We start from the raw sequence: 19,914 nt of genomic DNA, 5'->3' as shown, positions 1-19,914 counted from the left end.
GGGAATCATAGAGATGCAAAGTATAATCAGCTTGAATTATTTCAGATGGGATATTATCATGTAGTTCTCTGCGTATCAATCGATAGAGAAAGTTAGTAACAATAAGCAAATCGCATTTGTTTTCGTCACTCACTTGGTGTGATCCGCCGTATGTGAGAGAGAGTAGGAAGAACGATGAGAGGAGAGTAAAGAGAAACGATCAGTGGGTGTCGAAATATATGCATCGCGTTGAATAAAATTAACGAGTCGAGCGGAGCGGGAAAGTGCTTCGATCGTAAACTTAACAACCATCTAATAACAATATATGACAGAGAGAGAAGAATATCAATTAGAAGAAAATTTTTAAATAAAACCAAGGGCCGCCGATTTTGAACGTAGGGCGCGGGAAATCGTTCGAAATTTAACGAGGTAGTAACTGGAACCAAGCCAAGAATCTTGAAATCGATCGTTGCTAGCGATGTAGCTTACCTAGGATATACATACGTAGAAAAGCCTATACCTCTTTAGTTATTTACATTTCGTCTGTATATGTAATCTATCTATTTTAATATGTATTTGTTAGTGTATATGCGAGCATTAGGACAACTGTGATAGTTTCAATTCTCTCCGATAACTTACAAACTCTATCGTACCTTCAAGTTTACGCTTTTCCATATTTGTTTGTGTTTTGTGTATATACACGTGTGCATGTTTGCATGTAAAAAAAATGCTCCCTTCATAATGCACACAAACATAGAGACTCGCTCGCGCGCTCGCATATTCTATGCTAAAGCAAGAATTTATTTTCTAAACGGTATGCTCTGAAATACATATAATCTTGGTGTTTGTTTTTACATCCTCCATTCTTTCGTTCTACTACTCTATCATCGGTTATAGTACCTACTTGAGATACTTAAGACGTTATTGTTATCTTCTTTCTCTGTTTTCCTATCTCCCACTCCCTCTCTCCCTTTCTCTATCTTTCTCTCTTTCTTTTCAATTGTTTATTTATTCTTAAAAGAGCACGTTCATCGTATCTTTGACACATTGTACATTCTGTTTCAGGTGGTGCTAGTTTTCATTCTCAGTATAGCATCGCTTATAATATACTTCATCGATGCCTCCAGGTAAGAGATTACTTTACTTTTTATGATTTCATTATTATTCTTATTATTCCAGTTAATTAAACAAAAACAAAAACTGATTCTTTAGAATGTGATACAAGTAAACGCGACACTTAACCTTTTTCCTCTTTTGCTGTTCGCGCTTCTCTGCTGTCTGTCTATCGATTAAAAGAAAACCTTGTGCGTTGCACCTGTTGCAATTACTCGTCTCGTCTTTACAAAGGTCTTTAGTCGGTATCCACAAATAATACCTTATCCTCTTCCTTTTTTCTTTCTTTCTTGCTTTCTTGTTTCCTTTCTTGTTTCTCTTTTTAAAAGAGAGAATTTTATTATCGATAATCCAACGATCGAGTACTTTTATTTTTTTTCTGTTTCAGTGAGGAGGTGGAACGTTGCCAGAAATGGAGCAACAATTTTACTCAGCAGATAGACTTAGCTTTCAATATATTTTTTATGGTCTACTTTTTTATACGCGTAAGTAAACAACGTTTTTAGAATTGTAACGTCAATGAACAAAAAAGAAAAAGAAAAATAATAAGTCAGACAGAAATAGATACTGTAGTACGAGGACCAATCATCTTGCCGTTTGTTTTTGTTTTTTTTTCTCCCCTTGTCTTTCTCGTAAACAGTTTATCGCCGCCAGTGACAAGCTGTGGTTCATGCTGGAGATGTACTCGTTCGTGGATTACTTTACGATACCACCGTCCTTCGTATCGATATATCTCGATCGGACGTGGATCGGACTGAGATTCCTCCGAGCCCTACGATTGATGACGGTCCCTGACATCCTCCAGTACCTCAACATTCTAAAGACATCGAGCTCCATTCGCCTCGCCCAACTCGTATCCATCTTCATCTCCGTCTGGTTGACCGCTGCTGGCATCATTCATTTGGTAAAAATATTTTCGTTCCATTACTTATATAAATAAATGTATAAATAAATTTAATTACGAAAGTGGACTAACAATAAGTCCGAAGAAAAAAAAAAGAGAAACAAAATAATTCCATGATTTATTTTATAATATAAATATAAATGATTTTATGATTTATTTGAATATACAAAACGTATCGTAAATTATAATTCTTTTTTTTTTTCTATTTTGCGTATAATCATTATTACACATATTTACGAATCCCTGTCGACAAGGATAAAACAATTGTTCTTTTTTTTTATCATTTATATTTATGTTACTAAAAAAATTTGAATAACTTCTATTTGATCTTTTTATTATTGATCCTAATGATCGGAGAATAATTTTGTCGGTAGCTTGAAAACTCAGGGGATCCATTCGAGTTCATAAATCCGCAACAGCTTTCGTACTGGACCTGCGTGTATTTTCTAATCGTGACAATGTCCACGGTAGGATATGGCGACGTTTACTGCCAGACGGTCCTCGGCCGCACATTCCTAGTATTTTTTCTACTCGTCGGTTTGGTAAGTCAACTTTGATTATTATTTCCTATACCGTCTAAATATACATTACTATAGTATATACATATATATATATTGTTATTATTATTATTATATGTTATTATCATTATTATTATTATTATTATTATCTTTATTATTATTATTATTACGTCTAACAAACAAACAAAAGAAGAAAAAAAAAGAAAAGAAAACTATATACATTTGAATCCGTGAATTTACATATAAAATACACGAGTCACGAGAGACCCCGTGTTATAAAAAATAAAAAAAAGAATAAAAAATAAAAAACTTACGAGCGAAACAAATTGCTTGTACGACAAATCTTTAACGATTTATTATTGGATGGAAAATAAAAAAATAAATAAACAAAAGATATATCAATCGAAAATGAATAATAAATAAGAAACGAATGAATCGTCGAAGTCTAAGAAATAATTACTATTGGACAGCCTATGGTTTTTTCGACGAGTTAGAAACACGTATTCAAATATTCGCTTGGTCAATGAAATTTTCTGAAAACTTATTTAGAAAGGAAATAATTAGATAATATATACATATACGTATTCGTATTTTGTCAATCATGTCGTTGACCGTGGTCCAGTCTTACAATTAGAGTGAGAGTTGAAATAAGAAAAAACGTAAAATAATAATAATTATTAAAAAGTAAGAACAGTCGATAAAAAAAATAAAAAATGAAACAAAAGAAAAATTTAAAATGACCAGAAAATAAAAAAAAAAATAAATAAATAAGGGAAAAGAACATGAAATTGCGATCCCGTCGAAGGTTAATCTGCCCCGAAGAAAGATCAATAAAAAACGTTTTTAAAGATATGAATTTCTTGAAATAATACACAGAGAAATCGAGCGTCGTCGATTAGAAGTCGATTAAATTAGAACGCGGACCAGTCCTTACTCGCTTAGGTTTTGTTCGCTTCTTTACAAATCTACCATAAAAAGTGTCTTTATGATTTTATTTAGGATACGAAGAATAATTGAGATAAACGCGTATTTTTGTTTTGCTGTTTCTAGAAATTCTTGATCCCATTTTCTAAATAATTCGCTTTACGATATATACAGAAAAATAACTTGACCGAATGTATCCAAAAAACCAAAGAAATATAATAATGATCCTAAAATCGTTAAATTTTCGTTTTCGTTTTAATTTTTACTATTTTTATTCATATCTCGGCCATCAGCCGACGATTTTTGATTCTTCGTAGCGGGGGATAAGCGTAGGGGTTTGTGTAACGAGACTCCAGAATAAAAATCAAATCAAATCAACTAAAAAAGGAAAAAAGAAAAAACAAAAAATCGATATCGGAGTTAGCTTTAGTCTTCCATGGTGTTGTTACAAAAATCATATATTATTAACGTGGTTCGCTGTGTCGTCATCGTCGTCGTTGTTATTCTTATCATATTAGAAAATCGTTCGTCGTAAATATAAAAAGAAAACAAGAAATGCAATAAAATAAAATAAAATAAAAAAATAAGAAAAAGGAAAACTAGAAAATTGACTTCATGTCTCCAGGATTCGCATGTATGCGCACGCGCACGCGCGCACGTATATCTATTCTTATTATAAATATGTATGTATACATATTTACGTGCATAGGATACATATCTTTACACGTCGTCCCCTCGTCGCGTATATATATATAAACATTTGTTTGTGTCAAATTTCTTACGATCCGATAAAATTTTTAAAAAGTTACGATTTGAGAGACTCCGATGATCATCGGCCCTTATTTGTCGAGCAGCACGCGTCAACACGGTTCGTTACCCGCACGGTCCATTATTCTCTTAGGTTTATTCTTCTTCTTTTTCTTCTTCTTCTTTTTTTTCCTCTCCTTCTCTATTTATTCTCAATAAATTTCAATCAATGAATTTTCTCTCTCAAAAAAAAAAAAAGGAAAAAAAGAATATTGAAAACAGACAAACCTTTCTTATCGAGCATACAAATTCTCTCGGGTCGTTTCATTAGATTGTTACATATAAATTTCCTCCAATTGGAAAAAAAAAAGATGAAAATACTATTTCGTCGCGTTTGTTTCTTCTTATTTTTTTTTCTTATTTATTTTGAAAAGAAAACTCGCGTTCATAGTTCGTAGTAACATAATATGTATAGCTCGAGATAAAAGTGCGCTTATACCATACTAATGCCTTTCTACTTATTTTTTTTTCAACCCCCTTTTCTCGCTTTTTCTTTCTCTCTCATTCTCTCTCTCTGTCTCTCTCTCTCTGTCGCTTTCTCTTTCTCTCTCATTCCCTCTCTATCTCTCTATCTTTATCTCTTTCTATCTTCAAAATTATTCTATTATATTATTAAAATGATGAAAATCGTGAAAATAAGATTAATAAAAGCAACGATACGAAATAGTATTTTTCTGATTGTATCTTTTTCATATATCGTCAAGTTATACATAATTATTATTCTATTACATATATATGTTAAGCAAATAATTTACATTCGTAGAATTAGCGCGATATTTATTTCATATCATATTTACAGCTTTTTTAGAAGAAAAACGCTTATATATTCGCGTCTTTGATCGTGTTGTTTTTCACGTTGCCAGAGGAATTAACATAAGTTCACCAAGAGAGAAATTCCGTTCTAGGATCCAACCATCCATCCATTCTCGTTGTCCGATTAAGTTAAAATTAACAAATTAAAACTAACAATAAAAACGCGAGGCGTAGTGGCTTTTATTTTATTTATTTTTTTTTTATTTTTTATTTAAATGAGAGTCTAATTTCAACTCATCAAGCTTTAAAATACGAGTTAATTAACAAAACAAAATAATTATCTCTCTCTCTTTCTCTCTCTTTTTCTCCTAATTATTTCTCTTTTTTCTCGAAATGTTATTTCATAGCTCTGCAATGAACAACATACGCGTTTTATTTCGCATATATTAAAAACTAACGAGCATATTTATTACAATTTCCGATTGCAGTTACGATGCATTACTATTATTTCTTTTGAAATTTTTTCATTCCAATTGTCTAAACAGTATCATCAATTATAATTATATTTCAAAACAATCAAAATTCATTTAGTTTTTCATGTTTTCTAATCATTATAGTTTTATCTCTTGATAAAATATTTAATTCACTTCGAGATTGGATGCTGCGAAAGATCCTTTTTGTTTGAACGTCGTTTCTCTTTCTCTTTCTTTCTTTTTCTATCTCTCTCTCTCTCTCCCTTTCTCTCTTTCCCTCTCTCTCTTTATATCTATCTATTTATCTATCTATATTTCTCTCTCTCTCTCTCTCTCTCTCTGGCCATGAAACTTTATCGTGCCGCTGCAAAAGAAAGTATTAAAGAAAACAGAGCAAAAAAAATATATATATACAATATAATACAAGATTAAAAGTACTCGACAACTTTTTCTTTATATTATAAATAGTGAAATGTTGGTGTTTTGTACGAGCTTCAATTTTTCACTGTCGTTCTTGCCTGTGTATATCTGTGTTCTATACATACATACTTACTGCCCTCCGTGTGCTGATACGCTGCTGAAATATAATTCTACTAACTCACATTATTTCTGGCCGCTTGAAATTTTCTTTCTCGGATATTACTTCATCGTAGCAATACATTTGCCATTTTTATACATATATATATATATATATATTATATTATATTATATTACATTATATTATATTATATTATTATATTATCCAATCATTGTGTGTGGACGATATAATTATAATTTTGTTATATTTTGTTTCGATTTTCAAATATTCATCACGGCTATTAGCGTTCGTGTTTTATAAGAGTTATTTCGACAAATTGGACGATTATATACGCATATCATTTCTCGCATTGTTTTTTCAATCATTTTTGAAAAATAATTCAATTAAATTCTTCAATAAATTCGTCTAATTTTTTCGAGATATTCTCCACGATGAACCTTCGCCTTTATGTTTCATACAACGCTCGATATTACCTTTATAAGCAAAACAAATTAAATAAAAGTCAAATAAAGCACAAAATCCAAAAATATATATTTATATTATTATAATAGACAAAAGATAAAAAAATAATAGTTTATTTAAAAGAAAATATAATAAAAAAAGAAACACGTAGCCACTCGATTAAATAATGCACCCTTGCGAAGGGAATTTTCATTAAATCCTCTCGCTCTCCGAACTGATGTAACTTCTTACTTGCGATCAATTTTAAGTTTCGTTCCGTCAGAATTTCAATTCGTATATTGGTAGGCGTATAACAACCTAATCTCATTTTGCAGCTTTGAAATCGTCAAGACATTTTTTATTCTTAACATTATTATCATCGCGATTACTAGAGTGGGTATTTAAAAAAATATAATTAAATAAAAAGAAAATAGGAGAGTACGTATCACGTACACACATATACCTTTTCGCAAAACGATCGACTCTCCCGCTCTATCAAGCTATGTTTTTCTATGTATTTATCTGTGTATGTATCGTGTATCTTATAATCTATCTAACGATCTATCTAATTATTTAGCTATCCATCCATCCATCTATCTATCTACTTATCTATCTATCTACCTATCTATCTATCTATCTTTTGCGTTAATTCGTTAAACTGCAGTGTCTTTGGTTGCTTGAGCCATACGGGAATATACCGACGAATTAAAACGGATCAAATAAGAATTCTAACACAACGAGTAGAAAATGGGAATCGTCGAAAAAGAAGATTTCTTGAGTGAAAGAAGAAGAAAATGATGGATCGAAACCAACGATGGTAAGGATCGATATTAACATCACACACATGTTTAATCTGGTACAACGATAACAAATCAAAATGTTAATAAATAATTATTAGATAAACAAAAAAAAGTACAAGAGAATGTGGTCGATGTAATCGGCGCGAGAAACTGCTGATGCTTATGATTATTTGAATGCTCTCTCTATATATATATAAAGAAAAAAAACCGTAGAACAGATCCATCAAGCTATTCGCCTTTATTTTTTGCTTGCCAGTCAGATAAATGTCATGCTTTACTCTTTCTCTTTCTCTCTCTCTCTCTCTCTATCTTTCTATTCCTATTTCATTCTATATCATGCTCTATCACTTTCTATCTCTTATCCTCTCTTTCACAAGATTTACAGTCTGCAACGAACGACGCCTCTTTATTTGAAGCATCAACTTACAGCATTCCTTTTTCTGCTTGTATAATACATATATATATAATGTATATACATTATATATATTGTATATATATTATATATACAGGGTGTCTCAGCTAAATTAGATTATTTAAATATTTTCTTTGTTTGCAATCGTATTAAAAATCTTCGAAAGAAAAAGTTGGACTATTGCAAAGAAGGAAAATCTAATGGCACGAAAATTTTTTTATGCTCTATAAGAATAACCTTGAAATCTCATAAAAAACTGACTTTAAGAAATAATTCTTTTAATCGTTAGATTTTTCTCCCCGCAATAATGCAACTTTTTCCTTTGAAGTTTTTTAATACGATTGTAAACAATGGAAGTATTTAGGTGATTTAATTAAGCTTAGACGACTTATATATCTTTCTCTCTTTGTTAAAACATGGTATAGTCTGTTTCTCATGACACGTAAGTTGTATACACACAGGTACATATATACATACATACATGTATATATATTATATTATCTACAGATGTATATACATACGGTGTCTTTTCTCAAATTATGCATACATATTTACTTGTATATATACTCAAAGGTATCAGTCGGTCGCGACACTTTACGTAAACTGCACTTAAAAGCTCCATGGAATTTTCTACCACTAGACGATACCACTATCATCCTATTGCATTTATGGATAATGTAGTACTTTTAGATCAAAGCTTTTATATTGAAGTAAAATGTATCTTCCCTCTTACAACTGTATTTGTTTCTATCTTTCTATCTACATTTCTTTTTTTTTTTCCTCCCTTTTTTTATCTTTTTGCCCCTTATTTGACGAGCATATTATCAACTCACTTTGTCGCGCTTTTCATACTATCCAATAATGCGATTTTAACGATCACTTCAATGATTAATGCATTAACAATCGGTTATGGAAAATGATCTTTCATGAAAAATCTTCTTTCATATTTTGTGTACCGCAACTTTTATTTAAATAAATCTTACAAACGCAATGCATAGACCATTTTGAAACGATTATTTCTTTTTATGCAATAATTGCTCAATTTTCCTTTTTTTTTTTAATAATAAAATTTGTTTATAATAATACCAAAATTGATTTTAACTGTTAATGCATTAAAATACTAATCTTAATAACGTTTCCTCTCTTCCTCTGTTTCTCTCTCTCTCTCTCTCTTTCTATTTTTCTATCTTTTCCTCTCTTTCTTTTATCTTTCTCTTTCTCTCTAATCTCTCTATATATTTCTCTCTAGTTTCTATTTCTTTTATTTCGAATGGTATGGTTTTACGCGGGTATTCTTGCATAAGAAGAGAGCAAACATCGAAGCATAGAAAACGGATCGATAATAGTTTATCGTCATCATCGCGTTACCAAAGACGAGCGCCATTTTCCGAGCATTTTCAAGCTTCTCGTCTTACGAGAACGGATAGTAGAATAAGCATAAAAAAATATCCATCAGTGTCCACGTCAATTTTCCCAACCATTAAGTAGCTCCGGCTAGTATTTCCACCCTATTCTCTAACTCACACATATATACATCATTATACACATGTATACATATTTACATAGATATAATATACAAGGTGTAACCTTCAGAAATAAAAATATATTAAATATAAATATATTTAATAAAATAAATTTTTTATTTTCTTTTTAACATTCGAACAGGAAAAAAAAATTTTCCTCATATGACGTTTTTTCATACAAAGAAGAATTTTTGTTTCATAGGCCAAGTCCTTCGTAAGATATTGCAACATTGCGAATTAGAGGTAACACTCTGTATATGTATATATATGTAGAATCGTGTTCGTATCGAAACATGGTGAGTATTATACAGTGATCAGCAATTTCCAGGAATCCGTGCAACAAACGACGTGAAACATACACCCAGACATATACACATATATATACTCTATAGATTTACACGATGTAAGAATCATTAGTGTGTTGTGTGTCTCCTTTCCAGGTTTTTATTCTTATCCTTCCCCAGTTTATCAAGACGGGTTCATTTTTGTTGTTGTGATAGTACATGAATACAATAGTAGAATATAATAAACTTGTACGACCATGTGTATATATGTATATATGTATAATATATAGAACATATATAGACACATACATACAGGCATATGTATTACAACACACTTAAAGAGAGAGACACGCAGACACATTTATACACACGTATCGTACCAATGAACACATGAAAAAAAATACATATACACATATATAAGAGGGGAAGCATAAGCCCCGCTGCAAATTGTGAGCATACATAGATGACCTACTTTGTTTTTAACGATCCGTAGTGGCATATTCCTTTCCAGTTATGATTTCTATTTACAGGCAATTTTTGCTAGTAGCATACCTGAGATAATAGAGCTCGTAGGGAGTAGGTCCAAGTACAGCGGCGAGTACAAGCGGGAACATGGAAAGAGGTATAATTATTTAATAAAAGTACAATATCCTCCGCATCTTCTTCTATCCTTCGATTACTTTTCTATTATATTTTTTACATTCTTTCTTTCTTTCCTTCTTTTTTTCTCTATTTCTTTCTTTCTTTATTTATTTATTTATTTATTACTTTTTTCCTTTTAATATTTTATCCCATTTATAACAAATTTTATTCTTTCTTTTACTATTACGTATATCTTCCCGCTATTACTTTTTCTTCCAGTACGTATTTATAGATATATATATCTCTTTCACTCTCTCTCTCTCTCTCTATATATATATATATATATTCTTATATATGTTTACGATAATTTCGACATGCAACGACGATCGTAAGTCGAGAAATTCTATCGATTACTTTTCTCAGAGACACGTATGTTGTACTACATACTTGTACTACAGCGTTGTAGGTGAACCAGAATAGCATGACTTATCTATTTTCGCAACCTTTTACTTTTTTATAATAATTAATAAATTCATATAAAAACGACAAAAGGTAACAATTATATATATACATTCATTTTTTTTTTATTTACGTATAATACAAACATACAGAAAAGCCAAATTATACATCGCAAACAATCGTTTTCTTGTTTTTTCCTTTTCTGCGATATTATTTTTTTACTGCTTATATAGTTGTCTCTCTCTTTCTTTCTCTCTCTCTCTCTCTCTATCTATCTCTATCTCTATCTCAATTTCTTTCTCTCTCTCCTTCTCTTTCTCTTTCTCTCTTTCTCTCTTTCTCTCTTCTAAGAAAGAGAAATATAATGATGGCGAAAGAGGACCATTTTTAAAAAAGACTCCTTTTACATAATTCGCAAAGCTTCTTCTGAAGAACACGTATTCGTACCATCCTGAATTTAAAAATTTGAATACCACGAGCTCGCGTGTGTAGCATTTTGAAAAAGCTCTGTAAGTTTTACACCCAACCAACGATAAGTATTTCACCGTCAAGACATTTATTATTCTTCTTCGCCATCTTAACCCGCTGAACGTCTTATCATTTTCTAGAAACTCACTCTTTTTACCTCTCCATATAACATGTACATATTAAAGTACATACATAGATATATACATATATACTTACATTTATATATATATATATATAAATACCTAACGTGAACAACATATGGATTTCTAACATGTATACTATATATACATAGAAACATTCACAAAATGTGATACAATTCTATGAAACCAAGCATGATTTACCACTTTAGTCTGCTACCTTTCTAGAAACATCGATCATCGATACGATTATATACACGCACACGCATATATACAATAATAAAAAATATTAATTATTATTATTTAATCATATCAAAATGATTCTTCAAACGAAAGAAAAAAAATTGCATTACATTAATTTTTTATTTTATTCGTTTAATTACACACTTGTTTTATTAATGTAAGAGAAATCGATTGTTTAAAAAATAATTATTTCGTCGTCGTTGTTCCTTCCTCTTTTTTTCTTTTTATTTCTTTTTATATTTTTACACTCGAAACGTGAGATTTTTAAGACGATGATACGTAAAAGCACCGCATGTTTCCTTTAAAATACGGAAATGCAATTTTACTGACTGCAGTCGATCGTATTACAAGATACGAATATATACGTCGAATGTAGAAAACATAAAACGCATGTTTACGAGGAGTTAGCAAAGCTCCGTTTGATCACGCTAGTTTATGCGAATGATACGTTGTACCATGTTGTGAAAAGGGAGACTGGTGTCTGGCAACTAACTGACATTTGGAAACATAGTTTTTTTTTTCTTTAACACCCTCCTAAAAAAAACAAACCATGGAGCAATATTTCCTTTATAAAGTAAATCATTTGACGTTATTTTATAAGAAACTTTGATAATTACAATAAAAAATCTTTCATGACAAGAAACTAACGGCACTGTATAGTATTATTCATAAATTACAAATGTATACTTTTTCATTTTGTTTTCTTATTTATTTATACATTTAAACGAAAGAAAGAAGACTATGATAAATAATTCATTTTGTTGTAGAAAAAGAGGGTGAACCGATTCATGTCTGAATTTACACGAACGATTCGGTAATGTTTCGTCTTCGTCTATGTTTGTTGGGTGGGTAAGGGTAAGGGTACGGGTAAGGGTAAGGGTAAGAAGAAGGGGAAGAGGAAAGGGAGTTGATCGAAATTGCGAAAAGGTATACTCTGGTGTATAAGCATCGTTCGTTGTTATTAATTCATCAGTTTTTGCGAGAAACGTTGGTACCTACTGTCGAGGGGATACGAAACCGAAGAAGGATAAAGAGTCGGCGAATCCCACAATTTTTGAAGGGAAATGTTCGTGGTCGTTCTCTCGAGGGAGTCGTATGTACCCGAACGAAAAGGGACGTTGGTGGTTGGGCCCCTTGGTAAAATCGTCGAAGCATAAATCGAGTATACACGAAGTAGACGTGTGTTACGTTAAAGGAAAGGAGAGGAAATAACGTACGTGAATTTATTAAAATTAACCAGACGAATAAAAAAAACAAAAAGAAAGGATGAGGAAGACGGAACGAGACGAATGGATATGAGAGCAAGCGAGACGGAACGGAAGGAACGAATATGCGAGAGGTAACCGAAAAAAAGAGGAAAATAAAAAACAAGTCGAAGAAATAAATAAATAAATGCACTCGATATATAATATATTATACCTTTTTAGTTATTTAGAGATAAAAACAAAAAAAAAACAAAAATTGCAAAGAAAAAATAATACAGCAAAAGAAACAAAAAAAAAAGAAAAAGAACAAAAACAAAAAAGAACGAAAAGGGACGATGAAAAATCGATTTATAGAAAAAAAAACAAAAATAAATCAATCAATCAAACAAATCAGGCAATCAATCAAATCGAATCAAATCAATCAATCAAAAAAGAAACAAAATAAAAAAAAAACACACTAGAAAGCTGAGGATAGGGTTACTGTTCTGACGGCAACGGATGATTGTGGGTGTGTAGGCGGTGTTCGCCAGCTGGATCCCAGAGATCACGGAGCTCGCCGCGAACCGCTGCAAGTACGGTGGCCAGTACAAACGCGAACGTGGACGCAGGTACCCCCCAGCAAAAAATCCACCTACGTGGAGAACACAGCCAAAAAGACATATAACCTTACGAACCCCAGCCACCCCCTTCGACCCCCTTTCAATATTTACAATTACCTATGCCCACCCTGCCATTTTTTTCAAACATTTAGCCCCCCTTGATTATTGCAATTATTGATAACATTATTATTTATTATTTATTATTATTATTATTATTATTATTATTATTATGATCAGATTATGATTATTATACTATTACTATTATTATTGTTATTATTATCATTATTATTATTATTATTATTATTATTATTATTATTATTATTATTAAATATCTACTGTTCCCGTAGTAGTCGCGTAGATTTGCGAAGGAGGAACGATGTAACTCTGGATAGCGAAGTGACCCCCGCGTTATCATTTTTTGCATATAGACACATATACGTATATATATATACATAAATTTTTATTTATTTTTTTATATATTTATTTGTTTATTTATTTATCTATTAATGTTTCTTTTGCTAAGAAATATATACTCAGGAAGTGCTCTGCTTGTTTTTTCTACCAAATATTTTTCGTTTGTTTGTAGACAAGTTAGAAACAGATTCGAAATAGGAACTATCGTAGTGTATTTTTGAAACCGGTCGAACGACGTCGAAGGGCCATTTCTGATCTCTACTATTCTTTATATTTTGTTTTTATTGGAGAGATTTTTCTTCGAAAAATTTACGATCGAACGGGGTATGTTATTTTTGGGAAGGACGAAAAAGAGCTGGGCTCACGGCTGCTATCCGTGAAACGAAAAAATAAAAAAGATTATATATATATATAACTTGACTTTTTGACTAGCTATAAAATATACTCCATGTCCTTGTGAAATTTCGTACAACACACGATTAGATGAGAAGGATTATCCGAGTACGAATATTTACTTCCAACCCCTTATCATCTCCAAGCCACTGTTTCACTATCTCTTACTTATATCTACTTTCTCTCTCTCTTTCTCTTTCTCTCTCTCTCTCTCTCTCTCTCTCTCTCTCTTAATCTGTTTCTCGTTGTCTCCTTTCTTAATGTATCCTTCCATATCAAGGTCACATCGCTTGTTTCTTATCCTCATTGTTTTAATTTATTGTTTCAATCTATTCGAAATCTTGGTAAAACACGTATGTATTTCTTTCGGTACATTTACAAATTAGATTTGAAAAAAGGAATTGTTAAAAGAGAAACAATATAAAAATAAAATAAGAGGATAAATAACACGCGCGACTATTGTTCTGATTTTTTTTTTATTACTTTGTTAATATTTTTACTATTTTTATTATTGTTACTGTTAATATTATCATTATCATCGTCGTCATTGTTATTATTCTTATTATTATTATTATTATTATTATTATTATTATTATTATATTTATTGTCATAGTCATCGGTGCGTCGCACACAAGTACACAATTGCGAGAGAGAACATTGTTTTATTATCGTTGCGCGTCATTGCTCGTGAACACGCATATACACTTGTTGTATGTGTTTACACGTGTATTTCAAGTATATTTATTTTTTTGTAAACCATTGCACACATCTATAAGTTCATATGATGATAGAAATGCGATCAAATTTTTAATAAAATTCTTATTTTATTACTTTTGTGTATAATTTAATCAGTCGAAAAAAATATATTTAAATATTGTATTTCTTTTTGACTTTTCAACTACGTTTTCAGAATTCATATATCGTTAGTTTTGCATCTCTACTTAAATGTTTAATACGTATATTTATATAAGAATACCTTAATTATTGGCACATACAGCATCATTTGATAAAAGTAGTTATTATCGATTGCTTTAAGTGAGACGACGAAATTTCCTTTCCGTTTCGATTTATTCAAGATTAGATTCAGAAAAAAATATATTGATCACATGTTGATTAATTTGCATCTTTATTCCCCTTCTTTGTATGTATATATACCTATGTATATATATATTTAAATATACCTTTTCCCCTTTAACCTTTTATCATCGTTTCTACGTTGTATTTGTTAATATATATCTTCACACACACATATCCCTTAGAATGTTTCTCTGTATCGTCAGTCTCTCTCTCACACACATACATACACACACAAACACACTCTCTCTCTCTTTCTCTCTTTCTCTCTTTCGATAAATTCGATAAATTCTATGCAATATTCAACAGATTTGGTGTACAAAAAAAAACGAACAAACAAATATCCGATAAATTCGCTATCGATTCGAGTGGAACAATGTTTTCGTATTAAAAGTTTACTTGATATGTAATATCGACAATCTTTTATTAAATCATCTCGTTTGTTTCTACAAAAAAAAAACGAACAAAAGGAAACAAATTAATATTAAATTTCGTCGCGAATTTATTAATTTATAGTAAAACACAAAACACGATAACAATATTGCTAGCGGCGGACGATTCACTCTGTTCGTTTTTATTTATTAAATATTTTTTTTCCTTTGTTTTTGTTTTTTTTTTTTTTCAAAAAGTTTCCTTTATCTGAATAATATGATGAATAAATCCTTTTAGATCCAATTGATCTTTCTCTTTCGATTCCTATAGATCTGTTATCCTTCTTCTAGCCTCTCTTTCTCATTCTCTCTCTCTATCTATCAATCAATCAATCAATCAATCAATCTCTCTCTCTCTCTTCTCCTCTCTCTCCTCGCTCTCTCTCTCCTCACGGATTGAGTTTCTTGACGGCATGCGTTAGTGTTCTGGTTAGTCTAGTAGATTATCCAAGGGTTAATCGAACCCCACCGTCGAATTGGCCTTTAGAGTGGGCTCTTCTTCGTCGGTCCGGGGCACGATTTTATTTCGCTTGATAAGATTCTTGGCATTTTTTTCATTAGCGCCAGCAACGTAGATAATATTAATTCAAGTAAAGTAAAAGAAGTATTTTGACGTAAGAAACAAGAAGGAACAAATAATCAGAGAAAAGAAAAATACCAACCCCGAAACAAACAAACAACTAAAACAAATTAAAAAGCACTGCGAATAAAGGGAACCGATTTGAAAAAAAATAAAGGGGATGCAAGTGTTGTTGGCACGTAAGACTGCTATCTCTCTCTCTCTCTCCTCTCTCTCTCGCTCTTTCTCTCTTTCTCTCTCTCTCCCTCTCTCTCTCTCTCTCTCTCTCTCTCTCTCTCTCTCTCTCTCTCTTTTTAGGGACTATCTTCTCCAAAGTAGACATTTGCACGTCTTCGCCGGGACACACGATAATTTTCCAATTGCTGCTGCATCTCTCAACCAAAAAAACGCCAAACGCGGGTAGTAAAAAAAAGTATATACTTACACGGTGAAACGTGTGGAGAAGGCTGCGGTCATTGCAAAATTCGCACGTGTATTTTCTTAGTTCATGCCCTTTCGATGCATAGCCTATACCTATAGAACGAAGGATTAAACATTAATGAAGAAATTAATGAACGTGTCGACGAATTAAACGCGACAAGTAGCGCATCCATTTTGATGTTATAGCATTTTGATCGTTTATTAGTCGATAGTGAGCTTACAATATATAGTGTATTTCGAAATATTATCAAATGTTACATTTGTAACGATGAAATTGGAAATTCATTTAGTAACGCGGTCTTTCTCTCTCTCTCTCTCTCTCTCTCTCTCCCTCTCTCTTTTACACTCTTTCTCTCTGTCTCTTTCTCTATTTCTTTCACACGTTTTACGTAGATCCCAGTAGTCGAATCGATCGAAATATTCGCTGCTATTATTCTATCACACGTTAATATCACATTAGCGCTATATTTAAATCTCACTTATATAATATTATATCCGATCTCCCAAGCATAGTTGTGCGCTAATACTTAATATAGATCATATTATATTTTTTTTTGTCGTAAGGCTTCAGCTTGATATATTATATTATATATATATATATATATATATACATACACGTATCGAAAATTTCTCAATACGAGGCCTTGTCAAAAAAATCGATCATTTTACTGTGGCTCCTTCTCCGTCGTTCATCGACAAGCGCACGCCCACAACCCACTATTATTCGTCGAGGCACGCAGGTAGTTTTAGTTTATTAAGTCACGTTTGGCGGACTCTATATATAAATATCTCACACACATACACACACGTTTATTATATATATTATTATTATTTTGTCATACATAATTCGCCTATATTGTCATACGTCTTTCATTTGTAAATTGTACTTTTTTGTGGGTTAACATATAAATTTTTGTGATAAATAAATATATGTGTCATATACATTTATAATATATTATATATACAAAATACTTACATTCACACACATACACACACACAGAGAGGAGTATTTGTAAATTCTTCAAACGACACTAATTGATAACTACCTATGTTATTTCGCGAACGCGCGCGTGTGTGTGTTCTCGCGTACGTATTGAAAAAATAATTTCTCAGTTGGATCTCTCTCTCTCTCCCCGTAGATGATATACTTACTTTATTTTTTTTTTCATCGGGCTTACGTTCTCGGGAGGAGGGGTTCCCATGATGCATGAGGGTTGAATATGTACAAAAGTTCGGGAACGATGTTGTCGGTCAAAATGTTTGATTACGCGCAGAGGGATCGTCTGCTATTTTTGTTCTATCAACGAATGGGCGATGAAAATAAATTTTTAAAAAATGTCGAATTTTCGATGCCGAAATAGAAAATATTTCGGTCGATTCGGAGAACTGGGCCTTACACGATATTTCTATTTTTTTATATATGAAAAGAAAAAAAAATAAAGTAGAAAAATTATTCGTATAAAAAGAAAATTCTTAGTACCCTTCGTACACACGGGCATACATGAACAGAATATTACAGCCTCAGTAGCGATGATCGTGTTGACACACTAATATTAAACGAAATGAAAATAATTAAAAAGAAAAAAAAAGAGAGAGAAAATGTTGGGATCACGTGTGCTCAAATTCAAAATTAAAACAGTTTTTATTCGACGAGAAATTCGGAAAACTTTCGGAAATCTCGTGACAATCCTTTCAAGAATTTATCTACTCTTCGAATAACGTGTAAGATTTTCATTTTTCAATTTACACTTTACATAGATCAATTCGATTAACGCAAAACGTCGGAAAATCGTAAAACTTTTCAATCGGGTGGGATTAAGTCGCATATTCTTTTGATATTTAAGAAATTATTTGAATAATCGTATTATTTCTCTCTCTCTCTCTCTCTCTCTTTCTCTCTCTCTCTCTCTCTCTCTCTCTCTCTTTCTCTATCGCTCTCTTTCTCTAATTCTATATACTCGAACGCGTAAGGTCCAGTTCGATCTAACCTTGACCCAGTTCGAGAACTTGACAAAAGTTCGATGCGACGAGCCTCACGATTATATTATGCATTAAAAAAGAAAAAGAAAAATTCAAAATCGAAAATAAGTATCGCTGTTCTATGGAGAAGATACGAGAAAATAAAATTTAAAAAAAAAGAAAAAAAACGCATGTAAGAATAATTGGAAGACACGAAAGGGGAAAATTGCCACCACTGCTACTACTAATATTATTTATTATCAATTAATTAAATATTGAAAAAATATTATTTCACTATATTACGATAATAATTAAATATATATATATTATGATGTCTCGAAGAAAGCTAATACCGTGTGGATATTATTATATATCTACAATTGCAATGGTATTTTGAAATAGATTATACGTGTCGGCACATATATCTACTTGTAGTTTTCGTTAGGCTTTAGGTGTAGGTGTGTTGGACCTAGGTGTAGGTATATATATAGCCATTACTTTTTTTTTTTTAATATATATATATAGATATATATATATATACATATCTATATCTATATCTATATATATATCTATATACATATATATACCCCGCCCTTTTACTTGGAACGTGTTTATCATTTTCCACGCATTTTACTATAATTGTTCGGGCAGTGGCGCTGATAGCGGTACAGCACTAATAATCGTGTCTCTATGAGTAGCCGCGTTGCCCAGTAGCTGAGCCAAAACTTTCTTCTGTTTTTTATATGTAAATGTATGACTCTCCTCGCCCTCGACACTTGAGAGAAAACAAAAAAAAAAGTCGAAGAGAAGGACAGGACGACGGGAAATGAATAATTATGTTTATTAAGAGAAAAAAAAAACAAAGAATAATATAAGTTACAAGTAAAAAATCATACGGAGAATAAATAATATGTTTAACGTAGAACGTACGATGAAAAACGTTTAGATGCACAAGAATAATAATAAAACAAATAAAAAATATTTTATATAATTATATGTAATAAAAAAGAAAATAATAATAATAAAAAAAAAATATATAACGTATCGTCGCACGCAACTCGACGGAGATGCTAATCGGTATATTTCCTCTTTTTTCTCTCTTTTTTTTCTCGCTCTCTATTTTTTTTCTATCTCTCTATATTTTTGTTTTTTTTATTTTTTTTATTGGGGATATCTTCTTATCGTCGTAACTATTTCGCAAGAAAGAAAAAGTAGAAAAATAAATGAATAAACGGCCGATGATAAAAAATAAGTTACGCGAATGGGGGAAAAAAATCAAGGGAAGCGAGTGGGCGAATTCGTATGAGAGAGGAAATAAAAAGTACAGAAAAAAAAAGAATAAAAAGGAACGAATAGAAAAAAAAATAAAACAAACGACCAAAGCAAATAGACGAAAAAAGAAAAGTAAGAAATGAGAAGCGGAAAAAAAGGAAAAGAAAATATATAAAAGAGAATAAAGACAAACACGAACACACAAAAAA

At 31.4% G+C, this 19,914-nt stretch overlaps 1 protein-coding gene across 50 annotated transcripts in view; it reads left to right on the top strand.

Moving 5' to 3' along the window:
* The window catches only part of LOC122522304 (calcium-activated potassium channel slowpoke), a 74,810-nt gene that overhangs the window by 9,675 nt on the left and 45,221 nt on the right, over nucleotides 1-19,914 (top strand). For 29 of the 50 annotated variants that reach the window (XM_043643252.1, XM_043643260.1, XM_043643295.1 and 26 more), the window contains exons 2-5: nucleotides 1,045-1,106; nucleotides 1,481-1,577; nucleotides 1,733-1,996; nucleotides 2,371-2,538. In XM_043643252.1, coding sequence (XP_043499187.1) covers nucleotides 1,045-1,106; nucleotides 1,481-1,577; nucleotides 1,733-1,996; nucleotides 2,371-2,538 — 591 coding nt within the window. Of the gene's footprint in view, nucleotides 1-1,044; nucleotides 1,107-1,480; nucleotides 1,578-1,732; nucleotides 1,997-2,370; nucleotides 2,539-9,999; nucleotides 10,092-13,079; nucleotides 13,172-19,914 lie in introns of all 50 variants that reach the window. The other 21 variants (XM_043643292.1, XM_043643279.1, XM_043643273.1 and 18 more) reach the window with 2 other exon arrangements.

Source organism: Polistes fuscatus, unplaced genomic scaffold, assembly GCF_010416935.1.
Source record: "Polistes fuscatus isolate 324 unplaced genomic scaffold, CU_Pfus_HIC Scaffold5, whole genome shotgun sequence".
NCBI lineage: Eukaryota > Metazoa > Arthropoda > Insecta > Hymenoptera > Vespidae > Polistes > Polistes fuscatus.
This window is presented reverse-complemented; position numbering and strand designations above follow the sequence as displayed.